The sequence below is a fragment of the Eimeria maxima genome, genomic scaffold (genome assembly GCF_000499605.1).
Source record: "Eimeria maxima Weybridge genomic scaffold, Emw_scaff40, whole genome shotgun sequence".
Classification (NCBI taxonomy): domain Eukaryota; phylum Apicomplexa; class Conoidasida; order Eucoccidiorida; family Eimeriidae; genus Eimeria; species Eimeria maxima.
The window spans coordinates 26,465-46,464 of record NW_013563838.1 but is presented as its reverse complement, the minus strand read 5'-3'; the positions used below and the strand labels follow the sequence as shown (position 1 = coordinate 46,464).

Below are 20,000 nucleotides of genomic sequence, written 5' to 3'. Positions count from 1 at the left end.
ACACGTAATGTGCCACGTACTTTACCACGGATTGATAATGTCTGCTGCTGTTGCTGCTGCTGCTGCTGCTGCTGCTGCTGCTGTTGCTGCTGCTCGGTCTTCCCATTGCTTGTGTTGCTGCTTATGCTGCTGCTGCTGCTGTTGCTGCGGGTGCTACGTGTAACACGGCGAGATACTGCAGAGACAGTGCTCTCCGCTGCATTTGTTGCAGCAGCAGGTGTCTCTGTCTCTGCAGCAGCAGCAGCTGCTGCTGCTGCTGTTGCTGCTGATGCAGTTGCTGACATAGTAGCAGTTGCCGCTGCATTCCCATTAGCTGTTGCTGCATTAGCTTCAGCAGCAGCAGCAGCTGCTGCTGCTGCTGCTGCTGCAGCTGCAGCAGCATTTCCATGTGGTCCAACATAAGTACCTGCAGCTGTAGCAGCAGCAGCAGCAGCAGCAATAGCAGCAGGAGAACATAATGGTTGTATAATATGTATAACTCTATTAGTTATTGCCTCTCTTACTAATGCAGCAAATAAATCACGAGGCTTTTGCTGCCTTTGCTGCAGCGGTTTATATAAACGCAGCAAACGCCAGACAGACTGCAGCAGCAAACGACGACCACGCAGCAGCAAACATAAATCTATTACTTCATTGCTGCTGCTGCTGCTGCTGCTGCTGGTGATGGTGTTGCTGCTGTTGCTGTTGCTGTTGCTGCTGTTGGTGGTGGTCGGGATGGTGGTCTTGTTGTTGTTGTTGTTGCTGCTGCTGCTGTTGCTGCTGTTGTTGCTGTTGCTGCTCAGGTTGCTGTCTGACGGGCGGGAATCAAAGTTTGTTGCTGTTGTGCAGCTGCTGCTGCATGCATGACTGTTGCTGTTGCTGCTGCTGCTGCCGTTATTGCTGTTATTGCTGCTGCTGCTGCTGCTACCATTGCTGCTGCTGCTGCATTCCCATATACCATGACCTCCAGAATCCCAACCAGTCTCTTCCTGCTGCTGCTGCTGCTGCTGCTGCTCTTCCTCGTCCTCTACATCCTCTTCCTCTCCCCCTTCTCCTCCGTCCCTCTGCTTCTGTTGTTGCTGCTGCTGCTGCATTGGTGCTGCTGCATGCAGATCACAGATGAATGCATGCTGCTGCAGCAGATCAGCAACCCCACCAGGCCCGCATAGTACAACATGCAGACAATCGATGATTGTTACCTTCGATGCTCGCTGCAGCAAATTTTGCTGCAGTCGTGGCCAGAGAGCAGCAAGATTAAATATTTGCTGCTCCTGGGACAGCAGCAGGTGTACCCTCTCCGTGTAGCTGTTGCTGTTGCTGCTGCTGTTGCTGCTGCTGTTGCTGTTGCTGGTTGTTGTGGTGGTGTTGTTGTTGTTGCCCACTTGCTGCTGTTGTTGTTGCTGCTGCTGCTGCTGTTGCTGTTGATGTAAACGACGCAGCAAACGAGCTTCGCATGCACGCAACTTCAGCTGACGCATATGCTGCTGCTGTTGCTGCTGCTGCTGCTGCAGTGAACTAGGGGGACCGCTGCATGATGTGCTGCTGCCGCAGCTACAGGTAACCGTCACTGTTACTGTATCTTCATCATCGTCATCTGCTGCTGCTGCTGCTGGTCCTGCTGCTGCTCGTGCTGCAGCAGCAGCTGCTGCTGCATGTGAATCGCAACACGCCCGCAACCAGCATCTTTTTGCGTCCCGCTGTCCCTGCTGCTGTTGAGGGTCTGCTGCTGCTGCAGCTGCAGCAGCTGCTGCTGCAGCTGCACACTCTGCTGCTGCAGTAAAATCAATGCGCTGATGGGGCTGCTGCAGCTGCTGCTTGTCCCCACACTTCAACAGCTGCAGCAGCTGCTGCTGCGCCTCAGGAGGTGCAGCAGCAAGATCCTGCAGCAGCCATTCCTTGCATTTGCTGCAGTAGTAGCTTTCCGATTGCGTTAACATAAAGCTGCAGATACACCCCAACAGCAGCAGCAGCAACAACAGCAATGCATTCGTTGCGGGCAACAGAAACAGCAAGGAAAACAATTCAGCAGCAAACATAAAATAGCAGCAGCAGCAGCAAACAGAACTGCAACAGCAGCAGCAAAAACAGCAGCAGCAAAAACAGCAGCAGCAACAGAACGTACTGCTGCAGGTCATCAAAGAAGCGGCCAGTTGGCTGGTGTTGCTGCTGTTGCAAGTGCTGCTGCTGCTGCACTAGCTGCGGCTGCTGTTGCTGCTGCTGCAGCTCTCCAAGCTGCTGCTGCTCCCCCATTATTTGTCCGTGCCATCTTTGTGCTGCAGCCTGCTGCATCATGAGCACGGGTTGCTGCTGCTGCTGTTGCTGCTGCAGTGCAGCAGCAGTTTGCTGCTGCTGTCGAGCAGCAGCAGAGGCATCACCAGCTTGCGATGTAGACAGCAGCCGCCATTGTATTACACGCGCCGTCCTCCTGCTGTTGCTGCTGCTGTTGCTGCTGCTGCTGCTGCTGGAGGCCTTGCAGTCTGCCGTTTGTTGCTGCACGCCCTTATCAGCCACCGGACATTCTGCTGCTGTTGCTGCTGTTGCTGTTGCTGCTGCTGTTGCTGCTGTTGCTGCTGTTATTGGAGTAGACTCGAGAGCAGCAACATGCGGCTCTCCTAAGCAGCAGAGCATCAACATTAGTCTCCTAAAGGCAGCAGGATCGATGCCGTGCTGCTGCTGCTGCAGCTGCTGCTGTGGGTGCTGCAGCTGCTCCCTATATCCAGCAACTGCTGCTGCTAGAGCCTCAACAGCTCGCTTGTGGACATGCGCGTACACCTGAATTCAACAGCAGCAACAGCAGCAGCAGCAGCAAACACTGCAGTAGTACCCCGTTTAAAATGCCACAACAGCAGCAGCAACAGCAGGAGCAGCAGCAGCCTCACTCCCTACAGCAGCAGCAGCAGCAGCAACAGCAGCATCAAAACTATCTACAGCAGCAGAACCCCACCACCACCCCCATCACCAGCAGCAGCAGCAGCAGCAGCAGCAGCAGCAGCAGCACTAGCAGCAAAAAAAAAACGTACACAAGATTGGAAGACAGTAAGAGAACATAATAATAATGTAGGTGTATCCCCAATTTCTTTTTTTCTTGTAGTAAAAAAACGATCTAAATAAATAAATCCTTTTATTAACCAATACACCAGGTGTCCATACACCTCCCAGCAGCGCAGCAGATGCTGCAGCAGCAAATTGCCACAATTATAACAACCACAAAAATATGTCTCCTCACGTAATAATAATATTGCCAATTGCTGCTGCTGCTGCTGCTGCTGATGCTGCTGATGCTGCTGATGCTGCTGATGCTGCTGATGCTGTTGCTGCTGGTGCTGCGGATTCTGTTGCTGCTGCTGGGGATTCTGCTGCTGCTGGGGGTTCGGCTGCTGCTGCTGCTGCTGTTGCTGCTGCTGGGGATGTTGGGTTGGGGGATAAGGCAGGATACGGTAACAATGAGGGGGTAACAAAGGAAGCAGAGGGTGCATCTGCGGTTGCTGCTGCTGCTGCTGTTGTTGTTGCTGTTGTTGCTGCTGCTGCTGTTGCTGTTGCTGCAGCAACAACTGTTGTTGTTGCTGCTGCTGTTGCTGCTGCTGCTGCTGCTGCTTTCCTGTACACCGTAGACAAGTGTTACGGGTTCTTTGCGTATCTGCACCAGCAGTGGTGTTGCTGTCATTGCTGCAGCAGCAGCAACTGCTGCTGCTGCTGCTGCTGCTGTTTTTACTGCTTCCTCTGAAAATTACCTTCCCGTCTCCGCAGTTGCATGCATCTTCTGCTGCAGCTGCTTCTGCTGCAGCCCCTCCTCCAGGAGCAGCAGCAACAGTATTAGCAGCAGCAGCAGCTGCTGCAGCAGATGTTGCATTACCAGCCCCCGTTGCTGCTGTATTACATTGTGTCTTTGCGGGTATTAATACCCCATGCTGCTGTTGTTGCTGTTGTTGCTGCTGCTGTTGCTGCTGCTGATGCTGCAGTAGCTGCTGGTGCTGCTGCTGCAGTATAATTCTTAACTGTTTTGCTGCCCATTCAGCAAGAGATATACGAAAGAGACAATACACCTGCAGTGCTGTCTCCTCTGTTTGTGTTAGCTGCTGCACTAACGAGTAGGCAGCAGCAAAACTGTCTCTTTTTGGCAGCAGCAGCGGATCTAGTGTCTCCACATACAGCAGCACAGGGCGTACCCATAGACGTTGCAGCAAGCTTATAGCCTCTACTGCAGCAAGACTACGAGGTACTGCAGCAGCAGCTGCTGCTGCAGCTGCTGCTGCAGCAGCTGCTGCTGCTGATGATGATGTTGATGATGATGGTGGGGGGGGAGCAGGCAAGCATGCAACGACAGAACTGCAGCTGCTGTTGTTGCTGCTGCTGCTGTTGCTGCTGCTGCTGCTGACGTTGCTACTCGAGGAGCCCGCAACTGCCATCGTCGTGCTGCTGCTGCTGCTGCTACTCGTGCTGCTGCTGCTGCTATTGCTGGATATTAAATCACTGCTGCTGCTGCTGCTGCTGTTGCTGCTGCTGCCTGGGCCTTTGCTTGGTGGCGGCCGCTGCTTTCGAATGCACGACTGCAGCGCAGCAGCAGCAGCAACAGCTGCAGCACGCCGAGTCCTGCTGCCCCCGCTGCTGCTGCTGCTGCTGACGGGATCTGCTGAATCCTCCACTGCGGGCAGCTCGACAGCAGCAGAAGCTGGCGCAGCAGCACTGGCTGCTGCTGCTGCTGTTGCTGCTGCCACAGGCTCCCTTAAAGCTTCTGTTGGAACCCCTCCTGTGGGGCCCTCGGCAGCGGCTGCTGCTGCTGCTGCAGATGCAGCAGCAAATGCAGCCTCGATGCCACCGGCAGCAGCACTAACCACAGAGTTGTCTTCTTGCTGCTGCTCCAGTTGCTGCTGCTGCTGCTGCTGCTGCCTTCTTGACCTCTTAGAATGACTTGTGCGAGTAGCAGCAGCTGCTGCTGCCACTCGCTTCCTGCCTACAGGAGCAGCAGGAGCTGCTGCTGCTGCTGCTGCTGGGCGGCCTAGCGCCGCCCTTGCTGCTGCAGTTATCTCATTCCCTTCTGCTGCTGCTGCTGCTTCCTCAGCGTCCGCTGCTTCAGATGCTGATGGTGCTGCAGCAGCTGCTGCTGCTGCTGTTCCCTCTGCTGCCTCCGCCGCGCCACGACAGCGAGCGGCGACTGCCCTTAAATCCCATCTGCTGCTGCTGCTATTGCTGCTGTTGCTGCCACCTTGAGCAGCAGCAGCAGCAGGAGCATCAGAGGTAGCTTCTGCTGCTATCTCATGGCCTCGCAGCTGCTGCGTGGCGTTGCATCTCCTCGTTGCGGCAGCAGAAACAGCAGCAGCGGGTGCTGGTCCTGCTGCAGCAGGAGCTGCTACATATGCTGCAGCAGAGGACGGCTGCTGCTGCAGCTGCAGCTGCTGCAGCTGCTGCTTTGCTGCCTGCGCATCTGAAAGAGAAGAAGCAGCCGGATGCTCCGTACCCGAGAAAAGGCCGCAGGATACAGCCTCTGTGGGGTCGATTTGCTGCTGCTGCTGCTGCTGCTGCTGTTGCTGCTGCTGCTGCTGTTGCTGCAAATGTTGCTGGCGTGTTCGTGGTGTCCTGCTGCAGTGCTGGTATGTAACTGCTGCAGCTCGTGCTGTCCCCGCTAGTGTCGCTTCTGCTGCTGCCGCTGCTGCTGTTGTAGCCGTTGTTGCTGCTGCTGACCCCACGGCAGTGTGGCGGGAGGCCTTAGCCACAAGTGACTCCCTAGCCTGCGGCGGTGGTGGTGCAGCTGCTGCTGCTGCACTGCTGCAGCTGCGGAGAGGACGACGGCGCCTTGGGGTGGTCCTGGCAGCAGCACGCGGAGACATATCCGCTGCTGCCGCTCCAGTAGACCCAACAGAAACAGCAGGTGCTGCTGCTGCTGCTGCCGATGCTGCTGCTGATGCAGTATCTCTACGCTTGTTGCTAGAGGCTCTGGTTACTACTTGTAGTTCTGCTGCTGCTGCTGCTGCTGCCGGCTGTTGTTTTGTTTCAGCACACGAGCTGCCACTAACGCCGCCACCCCCGTCCATATCGCTGCTGCTGCCGCCGCTGCTGCTGCTGTTGCTGTTGCTACTTTTGCTGCTACTGGTGTTCCTGCTGCCGCTACGGCCCTCCCCAGTGCAACGGCTTCTGCCACTGCTGCTGGTGCTGCTGCTGCAGGCTTTGCTGCTGCATGCGGGAGTCCTTATAAGACTGCTACAGCTGATGCTACTAACGTGTCAAGTGCTGCAGCACTTGCTGCAGCAACTGCTGCAGCAAGTGCTGCTGCTATGTTGTTGATGCTGCTGCTTTTGCAGGCAGCAACTACAGAAAAACAAACAAAATGGTGCTTCAGCTCGCCCTTTTGCTGCTTTCACTGGTCTGGCTGCTGCCTACTGCAACAGGTTACGCTCCTGCTGCTGCTGCTGCTGCAGCTGCTGTCGACAGATCGTTGCTTGACAGGCTGCGGGCATTAGAACCTCGCAAGAATGCTTCTGCAGCTGCTGCTGCAATGGCGCAGCAACAACGGCTGCACCGCAGCCGTTGTTGTTGCAGCTTACACCAGTTCTGCCGTAGCGGCTGCAGCTGCTCCTGCTGTTGCTGCTGCTGCTGCTAGCGGCAAACACTGGAGATTTTTGCTTCTCCATGAAAAGCTTGAAAAGAGAAAAGCAGCAGTCTGCTTCAACGAGTTGACTTCTGTAACGCTGCTGCTGCTGCTGCTGCCGGGCTGGCTGCCTGCAGCTGCTGCTGATACTGCAGCAGCAGCAGCAGCAGAATGTAATGTTTATCTACACAACTATAGTTTTTCCTGTATGTTTTGGGCTGAAATAAAGGTAAATATATGGGAACTTCAAAACCCTAAACCCTAAACCCTAAACCTTAAACCCGAAACCCTTGGTTATCTCCGCCGAAACCCCCCTTGGGGCTGTTCTGTTTCCGACGACTGCGTGTAAATTTGTAGTTAGGGTTTAGGGTTTAGGGTTTATGGTTTAGGGTGTATCATTAGGAGTTTTGTAAAGGGATTTCCTTAACAAAATTCTGTAAGAATCTTCTTTTCTTCCTTATCTTCCTACTTAGTTGTGATAGAAGACAGCGGCACCAGAACAAGAAAAAAAGAATTGTTCGCCTAATAACTTCCTAATAAAGAACAGACTTTGCAGCTGCACCAAAGAAACACACGAAAGCAGCAGTAGAAGCAGCAGCAGCTGGAGATTTCAATCCATTATTACGAGTGTTCCTCTAGGAAGGAAGGCACTGTGCTGCACCTGCATGCAGCAGATTCTTCCTCTACAAGGGATATATTACCTATCAATTTATTCCTTCTTAGTGTCCGCTTACTAAGGCGCAATTAAGGAGTTGAGTTGGTGCACATATCTGATAAAAAGGCATGCCATGCATCGTAATGGGGCTCTGATTTAGTGCAGTGAGGGGACTGCTGCTGCCTTGCGGCTAAGAGGGGAATGCTGCAAACTTGCTGCAGGAATCCCTGCTAGCTGATTTGATGCTCTTTGCATGCAGCAACTCCACCAGGTATAGGAAATGCAGCAATTGACACTGCTGTCCTCCCGAGTAAGTTAAGAGACAGGAGAACAACTAATCAGGAGGGGAACGGGAGAAATACTAAAAGGAGACAGTAAACAGACGCAAGGGGACAGGAACGCTGTGTCCTTGCACGGTGGCACATGTGTGTTCTTGGGGATTAACATCCAAAAAATTTTGCATTAAGAAAAGGCACAGAAAACAGATAGACCCTTACTACGCGCTCACCACCGTAGTCCATGGTAGAGGCTGGAAGATGTATTAATACTTATAGTTCCCTTGTTCTCCCTTTAGGTAGGCCCAAACCTTCACCACTCTTGCTGCAGATGCTGAGATTTAAAGGAATACCAACTACAAGTCCTACTTTTGCCTGATGTGCTGCACGGAAGTAGACCACCGTTTCAGTACCATCGGGGAGGCGCTAGTCAGCATACCCGCATTGGCAAGAGTCTTAGATGTTAGTAGCAAACCGTCACCAGCAAGACATATGCAAAGTAGAAAAGCGGAGCCAGATCCCACAACAAGAAATAAAGAGTTATTGTCTGCTCTGGAGCGGAGATAGCGTGAGAGGGGGGATAGACTGTCATGGACAAGCAGTTAGCTCCGGAGAGCAACTAAAAATAAATATATGTAAAAATAAAGCAATTATATATATGGATGTATAACCATCTGTTCCCCATTGGACACGTCACAAAGAAGCATTCAGCAGGGCGTTATGGGTCTCCCGACCCCATGTACAGGCTGCCGCTGTGGTTTTGCTTGCTAATATACGTTGCTTCGTGATAGTGGTTATCAAACACTACGCAGGCTGCAAGAAAACTCTCCAATTAAAGAAATATTCTCGCTTTCCGTGAGTTCTGCACCCTTTTTGTGGGGATATCCCAATCTCCTCAAGTTACGCGCCCCCTCAAGAACTTGGCTGCCCACTTCTCGAGTGTATTCGAGCCAGTTGCCGGCATTATTCCCAGTAACGTACTACTGAATCGTTACTGGTGAAATCGGGGCATGTAGATCAACATCCGAGTAGATTAGCGATGTAGCCCTGCATGCTGACACGAGGTCGAACAGCTAACATCCACAGACCATGAATGAACAACTTCTTCGGTTGCGCTCCCTTGTGCATGCTTTGCACAGTTTGGATATCTATCTACCCGAATCAAATCGTCTGCGATGCAAATAACCACTGGACACCCACTGTCGTAGTTCCTTCCAAGGGGCTCGTCTGGGCACTTCATGTATGTCGGATCTACGTCAGGCTACATATGGAAGAATGCGGCTGCAGGGTTATACGGGTACTCGTCACCAAGAAAAAAACTGTGTTCTTTGCTATGAAATCAGAGAGACGGAGTGCAACAGATAGTACCATCAGGCTTCCGCTTTAAAGAGGCGGGCATTAATAACCCTCCTCCCCTCTGTCTTTGTCGATGAAGCCTGTTGTCCTAGTAAGGAGAACGAGAGTATTTATTTGCAATTTGTCGAGGAAATGTTTGCTTTTCAGCAGCCTGAATTATTTAGTTCAAAGGTCAAGTAAAAGCAAGTGGTCTTCTTGGTCTCTCTTGACGGCTGAAGGGGCAGTGCAGGAAGGCCTGGGGATTGTGAAGAGAGAAAGCGGCAACAATCGCAAAAGCCTCTACTTGTGCTGCAGTAATAGCACAGAAGATGTCTCCGCTGCTGTGCATGCAGCAAAATATAGGCGCATACCGGGATTTTCAAGCCCCCCTGTGACGCGTGCTTTTAACTCTCTTAGGGCCGGCTGCAACACACCCAGTTGATAACAGATTGTCTGCCTCTCTTTAGGACCATCTGGCCTCCTTTTCTTTTGGCCTTTATTAACATAAAACAATAAGAAGGTGAACATGCAAAAACACCAGAGGTAATGGCCTTAATGTGTATGGTCTGCTACAACCAGGGAGAGGACAGAAGGGAAAAAGCTAAGTGATGCATGCGTCTAGTGTGTACTTCTTGCCGCAGAGAGTGTCAATAATTGAAAAAAGTGTTCTTAATTAACAAAATTGTCATTTTTCTTTAACAAAAGACAAAAAAGGGGGGAAATATGGGCTATGAGGTCCGTCGGCGGTCTGGGGCTGCGTCGGGGCTGCGCTGCTGCAGCAGTTGCTGCAGTAGCAGCAGCTGCTGCAGCTGTTGCAACTGCTTGAAGCACGGTTGCTGCTGCTGCTGCTGATGGTCATCTTCTGTCTTTGCTTAGGATCGGGCTGTGTTAAGGGGTCACCCTAAGTACATTTCTTTCCCCTGGCGAGCGCAGACACACTTCCCCACAGCCCCTAAACCCTAAACCCCAACCCCTAAACCCTCTGAGCCAACGCTGCAAGCTCCTCCAGCAAATGCAGCGATTTTCTCGTAATTAATTTTGAAGAAATTAATTTATTAACAACCCGTAAACCCTAACCCCTAAACCCTCACAGTTGTTGGCTCTCCTCGCAGACGACGGCCGTTGCTGCATGCGATTAGGGCTGGGGGGTAGGGTTTAGGGTTAAGGGTTTGAGGGTTTAGGTCGTGCCATTAACCACTAGATCAGGAAGCTGAAGAAACTGCCAAGATGGTGAAGGTTACAAAGGAGGACCTTCAGAAGTTGGAGGTCAAGGGTGCGCAAGTTTTTAGGGCTTAGGGTTTAAGGTTTAGGGTTTGGGGTTTGTGTCGGTTGTTTGTTTGCATTTATTCGCTGTTCGTGGGCATATTGGGGCATATAAGCCCTCTACGTGGGGCATTTTTTCGGGAGATTTGCTTGAAGGGTTTACCGAAGGCTTAGGCATTAGGGTTTAGGGTTTTGTTTGTATATTTTGCAGAAGAAGAGCAGGAGGAGTTGCTAAAATACATTTCAGATGACAGCGATGAAGATGAGGAATCCCTCACCAAGAAATTGGAGGCCTTTGAGCCTCTCCTTCAGATGGACGATCGATTCCCCAATACCGTCATCATGGTTGGCGTCCCGCTGGTGCGTCTTTTGAGGGTTTAGGGTTTAGGGTTTAGGGTTTGGGGTTCAAAGAGGTTGCTTACCAATGCATCTGTGTTGAGTAGCCTCCGCCAAGGTTTGCGCTGTCTGCACATTGGTGCTGTAGGATTTAGGATTTAGGGTTTAGGGTTTTAGGGTTTACGAACTCGGGCTTAGGTCTGATGACTTAGGACATTGATAGATTTAGGGTTTATTACTTCAGGTTCACGATTGTACACTTTATTCTTTATTATCCCTTATTATTCTTCATTAGTGTTTATATTCGTTTTGTTTTAGTGTTTTCTAGGGTTTTCTAGGGTTTACTAGGGTTTACTAGGGTTTAGGGTTTATGTGTATCAGGTTGGGGCGGATCGTTTGGAGAAGTTAACAGCGGTGTTAAGGAAGAAGATAGCGGATGAATTATCTCGTAAAGGAGGGGAAGATTTAGAGGCTGCATTTAATATAGAGGTTCCTATGGATAGCGAGGGTTTATTGACTCGTGGTTGTTGTTTCTTAACTTTCCCTAGTGTATACGCAGCTGCGCATGCAGCACGAGCACTCAATGGTTATAAGATTGATAAGCGCCACACATTTAGAGCAGCAATGTTGGATGAGTTCGATGAGATCGTTGCTAGAGATAAAGATTATAAACCCTCCATTACACTCAGAGGTTAGTCATAAACCCTAAACCCTCATACACCATAAACCCTAGACATACGTGAACTGCGTGGAGGTCACTATATGTTGCTGTCCTGCGGTGTATCGGGGTTTGGGCTTTTTTTAGGGTTTTCTTAGGGTTTCTTGGGTTGTTTTGGCTTTTTTAGGGTTTAGGGTTTGTATGAGGGTTTAGCAGTTTGTTGTGTTGCTGGTGTTTAGGGTTTACACGTGAAGACGTCCGTTGGTGGTTAAGCGATCCTCGTTTCCGTGAGCAGTTTGTTTTACGTCATGCATTAGAGACAGAGGTTTATTGGTTAGATCCAATGGAGGGAAACCCTTGTACTCTTTGTTATGATGGACAAAAAGAGAAACAAGATGGCAAAGCTATCTGGACAGAGCTCAGGGTCCAGTGGTCACCTCAAGGATCTTATCTTGCTACCTTCCACAGACAAGGTAAACTAGGGTTTAGGGTTTGGGGAGTTTTAAGGGTTTAAAGAGGGTTTATGGAGGAGACGGGCAGAGGAAGTTCTACGGAAAGGGATACAGCGGTTGCAAACACCGTCGTCGTCCACAGGGGCGGTTTAGAGGGTTTAGGGTTTGGAGGGTCCAGGGTTTAGAGGATATTAGGGTTTAGAGACTACTAGGGTTTGGCGTGGTTTGGGGTGCGACTGTAGGTATTGCTCTTTGGGCCGGACGTAACTTCGATAAAAAGGCGAGACTTGAACATAAGGAAGTGAAGCAGGTGCGTGCGAGGGTTTAGGGTTTAGGGTTTGGCAGCAGCGGCAAGAACTGTAGAGTGACCTTACCGATTGAGGTTTTGACACTAGGGTTTGGAGTTTTGGATTTGCAGCGGCCACTTCTGGGATTTCTAGCGGGACTTACGGGTTTGCGGTTTAGAAATTAGGGTTTAGGGTTTTCAGGGTTTAGGGTTTATGATTTTTGTTACAGATAATGTTCTCACCCAAGGAGACCTACATGCTGTCTTGGGACGGAACCCCTGCATCGATGAGGAACGAGAAGGCGGTGAAGACATGGAACGTGATGACAGGTTCGTATTTGTTTCCCGTTTTTTTTCTAGGGTTTAGAGTTTAGGGTTTAGAAATTAGGGTTTAGGGTTTCGGGTTTTTTGGATGTATGTGCAGGTGAAATGTTGCGGCAATTCCCCACGCCCGCGGCAACACCTAGAGGGACAGAATTCCCTCACTTTTTATTTTCTCATGATGAAAAGTATTTAGCTAAAATAGGAGACAAAGAATTATGTGTTTATGCCATGGACCCCAAGGATAACTTCCCTGATCAAGTAGCAGATGAGGTAGGGTTTAGGGTTTACCGTCTGTTATCTGGTGTTTAGGGTTTAGATTTTATGGTCAAGGGTTGATTGGTTTACAGCTTATCATGCCTCGTTATGTCGCTTCCCATGCCACCCCATCGTCCCGAGGTTCTAGGGTTTAGGGTTTAGGGTCTGGGGTTTGCGTTTCAGGATGTAACCCCTGTGAAGTTGTTGCGTGACGAGAAGGGACACTTCTCTGCCTTGAAGTACCCTGTAGAGAAATTTGAATGGTCACCAGGAGACAACATTGTCTCTCTTTGGATTAGAGGATCAGATGATACACCAGGTATAAACCCTAAACCCTAATATCTAAACCCTTTTAGTGTTGGATATGAGGATTGTGTTCTTTCGGCGCGGGAGGGGAGAGAGTTGACAGTTGAAGGGTTTATTTAGGGTTTAGGAGTTAGGGTTTGGGACACCTCCCCCAGGGGCCTCCGGCCTTCTCTCCGTGATGCATCATCTAAAGCCTCGAAACCGTCGTTGCATGCAACTAGGGTTTAGGGTTTAGGGTTTATAAACGGAGATGGCTAGGGGTTGAGGGAGAAAAAGGGGGCAGATGTGTCGGGCGTGTCGCCTTTTTATCGTCGCCTCCGATGAACTGTCTCTACAGAATGTCATTTAGGGTCTAGGGTTTAGGTTTTGTGGTTTCATGCCTCCTCCATGGCGTTAGCCCGTCTCCCGACATAGACCCTAAACCCTAAGGGTTTAGGATCTAGGAACGGAGATGCTGAGGGGTTGAGGCAGAAGGAAGGGGCAGATGTGTCGGGCGTGGCGCTTCTTTATCACCGCCTCCGATGAACTGTCACAACAGCCAATTACCTAGGGTTTGGGGTTTAGCTTGATTGGCGTATGAATTGTGCATCGTTGGCTAAAATGGTTTGTATTGGCGTGGTTTCGGTTCATTTAGGTGTATTTTGGTCGTGAGAGAGAAATTATAGAGGGTTTAGGGTTTCGGGTTTTTGGGGTGTATATGCAGGTCGTCTGATATTGGTGGATATCCCCAGCCGTCGTGAATTAGCGAGCAAGAATGTGTATAACGTGAAGGGAGCAGCAATGCATTGGCAGAGTAATGGTGATTTCCTTTGTTTAAAAACAATGGTATTTAAAAAAACAGGAAAAAAAGGAAGAAAAGAATTTAGTCAACTAGAAATATTCAGAATGAGAGAAAAAGATATTCCTGTTGATAATATTCAACTCACCGATCTCGCCGTACAACTCCATTGGGAGGAAGGACCCAGTAAATATACACTAAACCCTAAACCCTTTTCTACGCGGGCTTACAGCTTGTTAGATAACCCCACCTCAGCTGTCTAAACCCCAAACCCTATGAGTTTCCCCCTTGCATGCTCATTAGGAGTTGGAGAAAAAATGACGAATTCTTGCTCTTAAGGGTTTCGGATCTAGGGTTTAGTGTTTTTGTGCAGGCAAGCGCTTCGTGTTGGTCGTCCAAGAGGAGGGAACCAACAACCAGAGCCTGCGGTTCTTCCGCGTCAACGACGCCGCCGAAGGCAGTAAGGCTATAGGGTTTCGGGTTTAGGGTTTATATATATACTGTATGTGGGGAGTGGCATGAGGATATTTTAGGGTTTAGAGGGTTTAAAAAGTGGGTTCGTTTTGAAGGTTTTTTAGGGCTTAGAATGTTTCCGAGGGTTTACAAGGGTCTACGAGGGTTTATGTTGTGTATATGCAGATGTAGAGACGAACAAAAGAGACACAGTAATGACACATTCCTTCGATATACCTAATTATATGAACTTCCTTAAGTGGTCTCCCTTCGGTTCTTACTTTGTCTTGGCCTCCTTGAGTGCCTATGGTACCGTCATGTTCTGCCATCTTAATGACCAAGACAAAGTAGAGGTCGGTATACTCCTCCTGCTGCTGTTGCTGCTGCTGCCGTTGGTGGTGTTCGCTACTTTTGTTTCTTTTGCTTCTGCTGTTACTGTTGCTGCTGGCGGTTGTTTCTGTGGCTGGTCGTGATTTGTTTGCTGCTGCACCAATAACTGCAGCGTCTGTCTGATTCGCCTATCTTTATAACGCCCGTCGCTGCTGCTGCTGCTGCTGTTCAGGTGTTGCATCAAGACGAGCATTACATGTGCAATGAAGTACGGTGGTCACACTGCGGTCGTTACCTCGCGACTTGTGTTGTTATTCCTCCTGTTGGTAGCTCTCAAGCCTTTAGGCTTGAAGGAAGCACAGGGTTCAATATTTGGACCTTCCAGGTTCGTCGTAATTAGGGTTGAGGGTTTAAGGTTTGGGAGGAGGGGCGTGGTTGGAGTCAGGGGAGGGTCGAGGGTCTGAGGGTCTAGAAGGGTTTACATAGAAATAGAGGGAGAGACTGTTTAGGGTTTGAGAAAGTTGATAGGATTTAGGGTTTACTTAAGGATTAATGGTGCCATCCTGAGGGATTTGGGTTTTAGTGTCGGAATCGACAATCTAGGGTTTAGGGTCAAGGGTTTATGGTTTGTTTTGTTGGTGCAGGGCAAGTTGCTAGAGAAGAATAAGAAGGAATTCTTCTATCAGTTCTTATGGAGGCCTCATCCCCCAACTTTGTTGTCAGAAAAACAACTTGATGATATCAAGAAGAGAATGAAGGAACACAGGTTAGGGTTTAGGGTTGAGGGTTTGGGTGGGGGTCAAGCAGTGTTCATCGGCTAGATTTGAGGTATAGCGATTTGAATTACTGTTTCGTTTTTCTGTGTTGCGCTGGCGTCAGCAGTGTATCCATCATGGGCGCTTCCTTTGGTTAAGGGTTTAGGGTTTAGGGTTTGCTTTGTTGATGCAGCAAGAGATACGAGGCCGAGGACGAGAGGCTGCGCAGTGAGAAACGGCGAGCCTTCTTGAAACAATGCGAAGAAGAATGCGAACGCTTCCAGAAGATACTGGACGGACTGGAAGCCTGGAAGGTCAAGCATGTGAGTGTTTAGGGCTTAGGGCTTAAGGCTTGGAGAGGTTGTGTTTCCCAGGTGGAGCGAGGGTTAGGGACGACGTTACCGTGAGAATACGAAGGTGGTGGACGTGTCCGTTACATACGCATTTCTCGGGTATCAGATTTAGGGTTTAGTGTTTTAGCGTTTAGGGTTTTTTGTGTTTTTGGTGTTTGCTACAGCCCAAGTACGAGGAGTGGTGCCGTGCTCAAGAGGAATTCGATACGTGGTTCGAGTGGGAGATGAAGGAGGAAATTATAGAGGAGGAAATCGATGTAAAGCAGGAGATTATTTGCTGAGATATAATTACACCCCCAATTTAGGATTTAGGGTTTAGGGTTTAGGGTTTAGGTTTTAGCGCTTCCCATGCACACACGGGCTGCGATCTGGAGACGTCGAGGTCTCGAGGGTTTATAAACGCAGCTCTGCACCCTGTATTTCAGGGTTTAGGGTTTAGGGTATAGCGGGACCGGGATGTCTTTATGCACAATATTTATCAAGCAGCCAAGAAACATATATATGCTTTAAACCCTCGTGTCTTCTAACCCTAGACCTTCGCCTGCTGCCGACTTAACAAGCCAATGGAAGATTCATTTAAAGACAAGGCAGCGACATTTGGCTCGAACCCCAATTTTCTGTTTAGAATATTTCAAATCCGTGTAACCACTTTCTAGAAATTATTGTTTAGAGTAGTACGGGTTGAGGGAAGAAGGTTTCAGATGACTGTTACCAGGGATAGGCGTTTAGGGTTTGGGGCTAAGGGTACACCTTCAAAGGAAATTGCCACAGCAATCACTAGTTTTTTGGTTTAGGGTTTAGGGTTTAGTGATGGTGAGTAGTGAGCACGATAGGGTGATGGGGGTATCAGAAGTGATCACAGCTGTCTTGGTGTTGTAAACCCTAAACCCTCTCAACCCCTGAACCTCCAAAGTCGCTGAATACCTTTAACTCCTTATCCCACCAATCCTTTAACCCTAATCCCCTTTAACGGCTCGACCCCTAGACCACCGTAACGAATGAAAAAACAAACCTTCTTGTCCCCTGAAGTGCCAAACCGCCCTGATCCCTGAAACCTAAGAATCTCACTCTTCTTACTACCGCAAACCCTAGACCCTCTTAGACCCTAAACCCTACGCCGCCATGGCGGCGTAGGGTTTAGGGCGCAACCCAGTTGCACGGGTAATCGTGCAACAGAGCAGGAGAAGCGCCATACCCCTGTCTCGGGCTTACAGGTTGCATGATATCGCAAATTAAAATAAAAATAAATTAAAACTATTAATTTTGGATTCATAATTTAATTATTTACTCTTCATCTTGCTCGGATGGGCAGAACAGACCCCGCAGCCGACGACGCAGCAGCCGTCAAGGGCTCGTGGCGAGGGTTTAGAGTTCAGGGTTCAGGGCTTGTGCTGGTATTAAATTGAAATATGCACTTTTATTTTGTCTTTTTGTCGCGTCTAGGGTTTAGGGTGTGCGTTGTCGTCTCCTCAACAGCGACAACTGAGACCTCCCTGCTCCGAGCACCAAACCCTAAACCCTAAATACCAAACCCTAATTTCTTGTTCGAAACCCTCCACCATTAGCCTTCCATTCCCACTAACCATACAAGCTTGATTTTTGCTTTTTAAAAACTCTACCACAAACCCTAAACCCTGAGCCTCAAGGGAAACAAACTGCAGGTGGTACACTTCGATGCTAAGCACTCACAAGACAAGCAGCAGCAGCACAAACCCTAAACACTAATGTCTCATCATAAGAACAAAACCGCCGGAGTCCGGCATTTAGTTCTTCTGTTTCTGCTGCTGTTCCTCCTCCTCCCCGTTTCGTTGCTTGCGGTAAGTTGCTGCTACTGCAGTTGCTGCTGTTGCTCATGGTTGTGCAGCTGCTGTAAACAAGGGGTGCCACAGGACTTAGCTTCTAGGGTTTGAGGTTTAACGCTTAAGATTTAGGATTAATTGCTTAGGGTTTGTGTTTGTTTCTGTTTGTTGTCCTGCAGACACGATCATGCGAAGGTGAGTGGTCAGACGCATGTCCTCAACCCTATACCCTAAACGCCAAACCATAAACCCTAAACCCTACTAGGTATCTCGGAGGAGCCAGCATACAACAGTTGAATGTATGTGACATCCACTGTCCCGAATTCTATGGCCGCTCTGGAATCAACCCCAACCCCCAAACCCTAGACCCTAAACCCCAAACCCTAAACCCTAAACGCCAAACCCTAAAACCTAAACACTAAACCCTGTGTGTTTTGTGTTTAGTTGGTTATGTTCCCGAGTTTTCTTTGGCTCGTCATTTTGGGCATAGCAGCATTCGCGCGAAATCTTTTTGGCGGCTTCTGCGGGGTTTACGGAGGAGAGCGCGAGGGTTTGAGCAAGGGTTTAGAGGAAGGGTTTTGCTACTCTTCCCTGAAGCCCTTAAAACCCTAGAACGTATACAAGCTGATGCTACTGCTGCTCTCTCTTTTGCTGCTCTTGCTGCAGATAAAAACTTGCAAGATCGTAACTTACAAAGAGATAGAGCACGAGTAGAACACTTCATACTCACACAGTACTAAACCCTAAACCCTAAACCCTAAACCCTAATATAGGAAATGTAAGCCCTTAGCCACACCTCCTGCAGCAATACACAAATATAAACCCTAGGATACTCTCAGCGATACACCATAAACACTAAATAAACCCTAACTAAACCCCAACTAAACCCCTCAGGGCAGCCTTTGCATATTCAGAGAGGAGACACGGTAGGGTTTAGGGTTTGGCGAAGAAACGCACGACGAAGTGCCTATACACCTGGTGGTGTTGTGCTCAGAGTTACTCCTCATTTACTATTTTATGAGGGGGAGATAGCAGCAATTCCATTAGATTGGCTATCTGTACACCTCAGGGTGTCTCCTTATTTAAGAAGCAAAAGGGGCTATTTATCTTTGCTGCTGCGACAAAGGAGACACTTGCTGCCATGGAGAACTGAGACACTCCTAGCAGCAAGAAAACCCTTTGATACTGCTGCTGCTGCACTCCTGCTGCTGCGCAAAGAATTAGCTGCTACAAGAGTTCTGTCTCCTCTGGTGGATGTCTCTGCCTCTGCTGATGCTGCAGCAACAGCAGCAACAGCAGCAGCAGGAACAAATGCAGCATCCGGAACAACTGCAGCAGCAGGAACAAATGCAGCAGCAGGAACAAATGCAGCAGCAGGAACAAATGCAACAGCAGCAACAAATGTAGCAGCCGTAACAGCCACTGCAGCGGCAGGAACAGATGCAGCAGCCGGAACAGCAACTGCAGCAGCAGGAACAGATGCAGCACCCGGAACAGCAACTGCTGCAGAAGCAAATGCAGCAGAAACTGCAGCAACGACCGCAGGGGCGCAGACACCGCAAGACGGAGGGAAGAGGCAAAGTCAACAAGAGACACAAAAGCAAATACAACAAGACAGCAGCAGCAGCAGCAGCAGACAACAAAAAAATAAAACAATACAAAACCCTAAAACAGTTTCAATTGCTGTAGCGCAAAGAGCAGCTCAACACCATAGCCAAGCTGTCAGGAAAAGAGCCCTCGAAGCTGTAGACAAGTAATAAGCCCTAAACCCTAACACTCCTATACAGCCGGTACAAGCTTCATCAACTCCATTCAGATTTCCAGCTATCGTCTAAACCCTAAACCCTAAATGCATGGCACAATGTAGAAGCTGAAATCCCTACAGCTTACATACAAAATCTAAACCCGAGGGTTTGGGGTTTAGGGTTTAGGGTTTGTCCTGCAGGGCCATTCGCTCCCACCGCCTAGACGTTTTGGCGGCAATCTCTTTAAATGGAGTCGCGGGGGTTTGGGGCGTCGACAGCAAACAGCGGAACTACCCTGTACAGTTAAACCCTAAACCCTAAACCCTAAACCCTAAACACTAGAAACTCGAGCTTGTTGCTATCTGCTGGTGCTGCTGCTGCTCTTGCTGCTCTTGCTGCTGCTGCTGCTGCAGTCCTTACGATCTAAGAGGAACTTATCATTGGGTGTACCTGAAGGAATATCCTCAGCCTTAATTGCTGCTGTTAGAGAAGAAGGCCCTCCTTTAGCTCTTCGTTTTTATTTCCTTAAGAGACAAATACTAACACATATGCAGCGTCTGCAGGTAAATAATCACTATATTATATTTAATTATTAATAAATAAATAAACAGATCTAAATGTATATAAGTATGAATGTATATGTGTGTATATGTATATATACATATATATCATGTATACTCTTACTGTGTTGTAAATATTTACAGACATTTAACTTCTGGGATCGATTGGCGCCTCTATCTGCTGCAGCAGCAGCAGCAAGGTGTGCGTACACCTGGTCTGCTGCAGTGTCTCTTGTACGCGAGGGTTTTGCCGCTTATTTACCCTTTTGCGTGCAACCCTTTGATCTGCTGCTGCAGCAGCAAAAGATTGATGCAGCTGCTAAGATAGGCAAACGATGCAGCAGCTACACTAAACCCTCAACACCACAAACAGGCCCTTTTGTTCTTCTCTCCTTTAAGGGAACTACTCGTGATGTCAGGGCACTCGCCAGAGAAGCTAGTAACCAACTGCACAAACCCTAAACCCTAAACCCTAAAATATTCTATAAAGCCCTAAGCCCTAAAAGATCCAACCCCCCCG

General features: G+C 49.2%; 2 protein-coding genes across 2 annotated transcripts in view; one reads left to right on the top strand and one right to left on the bottom strand.

Moving 5' to 3' along the window:
- The window catches only part of EMWEY_00006870 (hypothetical protein, conserved), a gene marked incomplete at both ends in the record, with an annotated part of 9,362 nt that extends 3,354 nt beyond the window's left edge, over positions 1-6,008 (bottom strand). Inside the window, 3 exons of the mRNA XM_013478366.1 lie at positions 1-1,920; positions 2,102-2,591; positions 3,206-6,008. The exon at positions 1-1,920 is cut by the window's left edge and continues 289 nt beyond it. Coding sequence (XP_013333820.1) covers positions 1-1,920; positions 2,102-2,591; positions 3,206-6,008 — 5,213 coding nt within the window. The remainder of the gene's footprint in view (positions 1,921-2,101; positions 2,592-3,205) is intronic.
- Positions 6,009-10,054: 4,046 nt separating this feature from the next.
- Positions 10,055-15,657, top strand: EMWEY_00006860 (Eukaryotic translation initiation factor 3 subunit 9, putative; the record flags this gene model as incomplete). Its single annotated transcript, XM_013478365.1, has 14 exons — positions 10,055-10,100; positions 10,302-10,450; positions 10,808-11,117; positions 11,324-11,557; positions 11,779-11,846; positions 12,053-12,152; positions 12,247-12,416; positions 12,585-12,720; positions 13,411-13,671; positions 13,859-13,945; positions 14,125-14,291; positions 14,913-15,034; positions 15,217-15,346; positions 15,541-15,657. The coding sequence occupies 14 exons, from the start codon at positions 10,055-10,057 to the stop codon at positions 15,655-15,657; spliced, it is 2,097 nt and encodes a 698-aa protein (XP_013333819.1).
- Between the last annotated feature and the right edge of the window lie 4,343 nt (positions 15,658-20,000).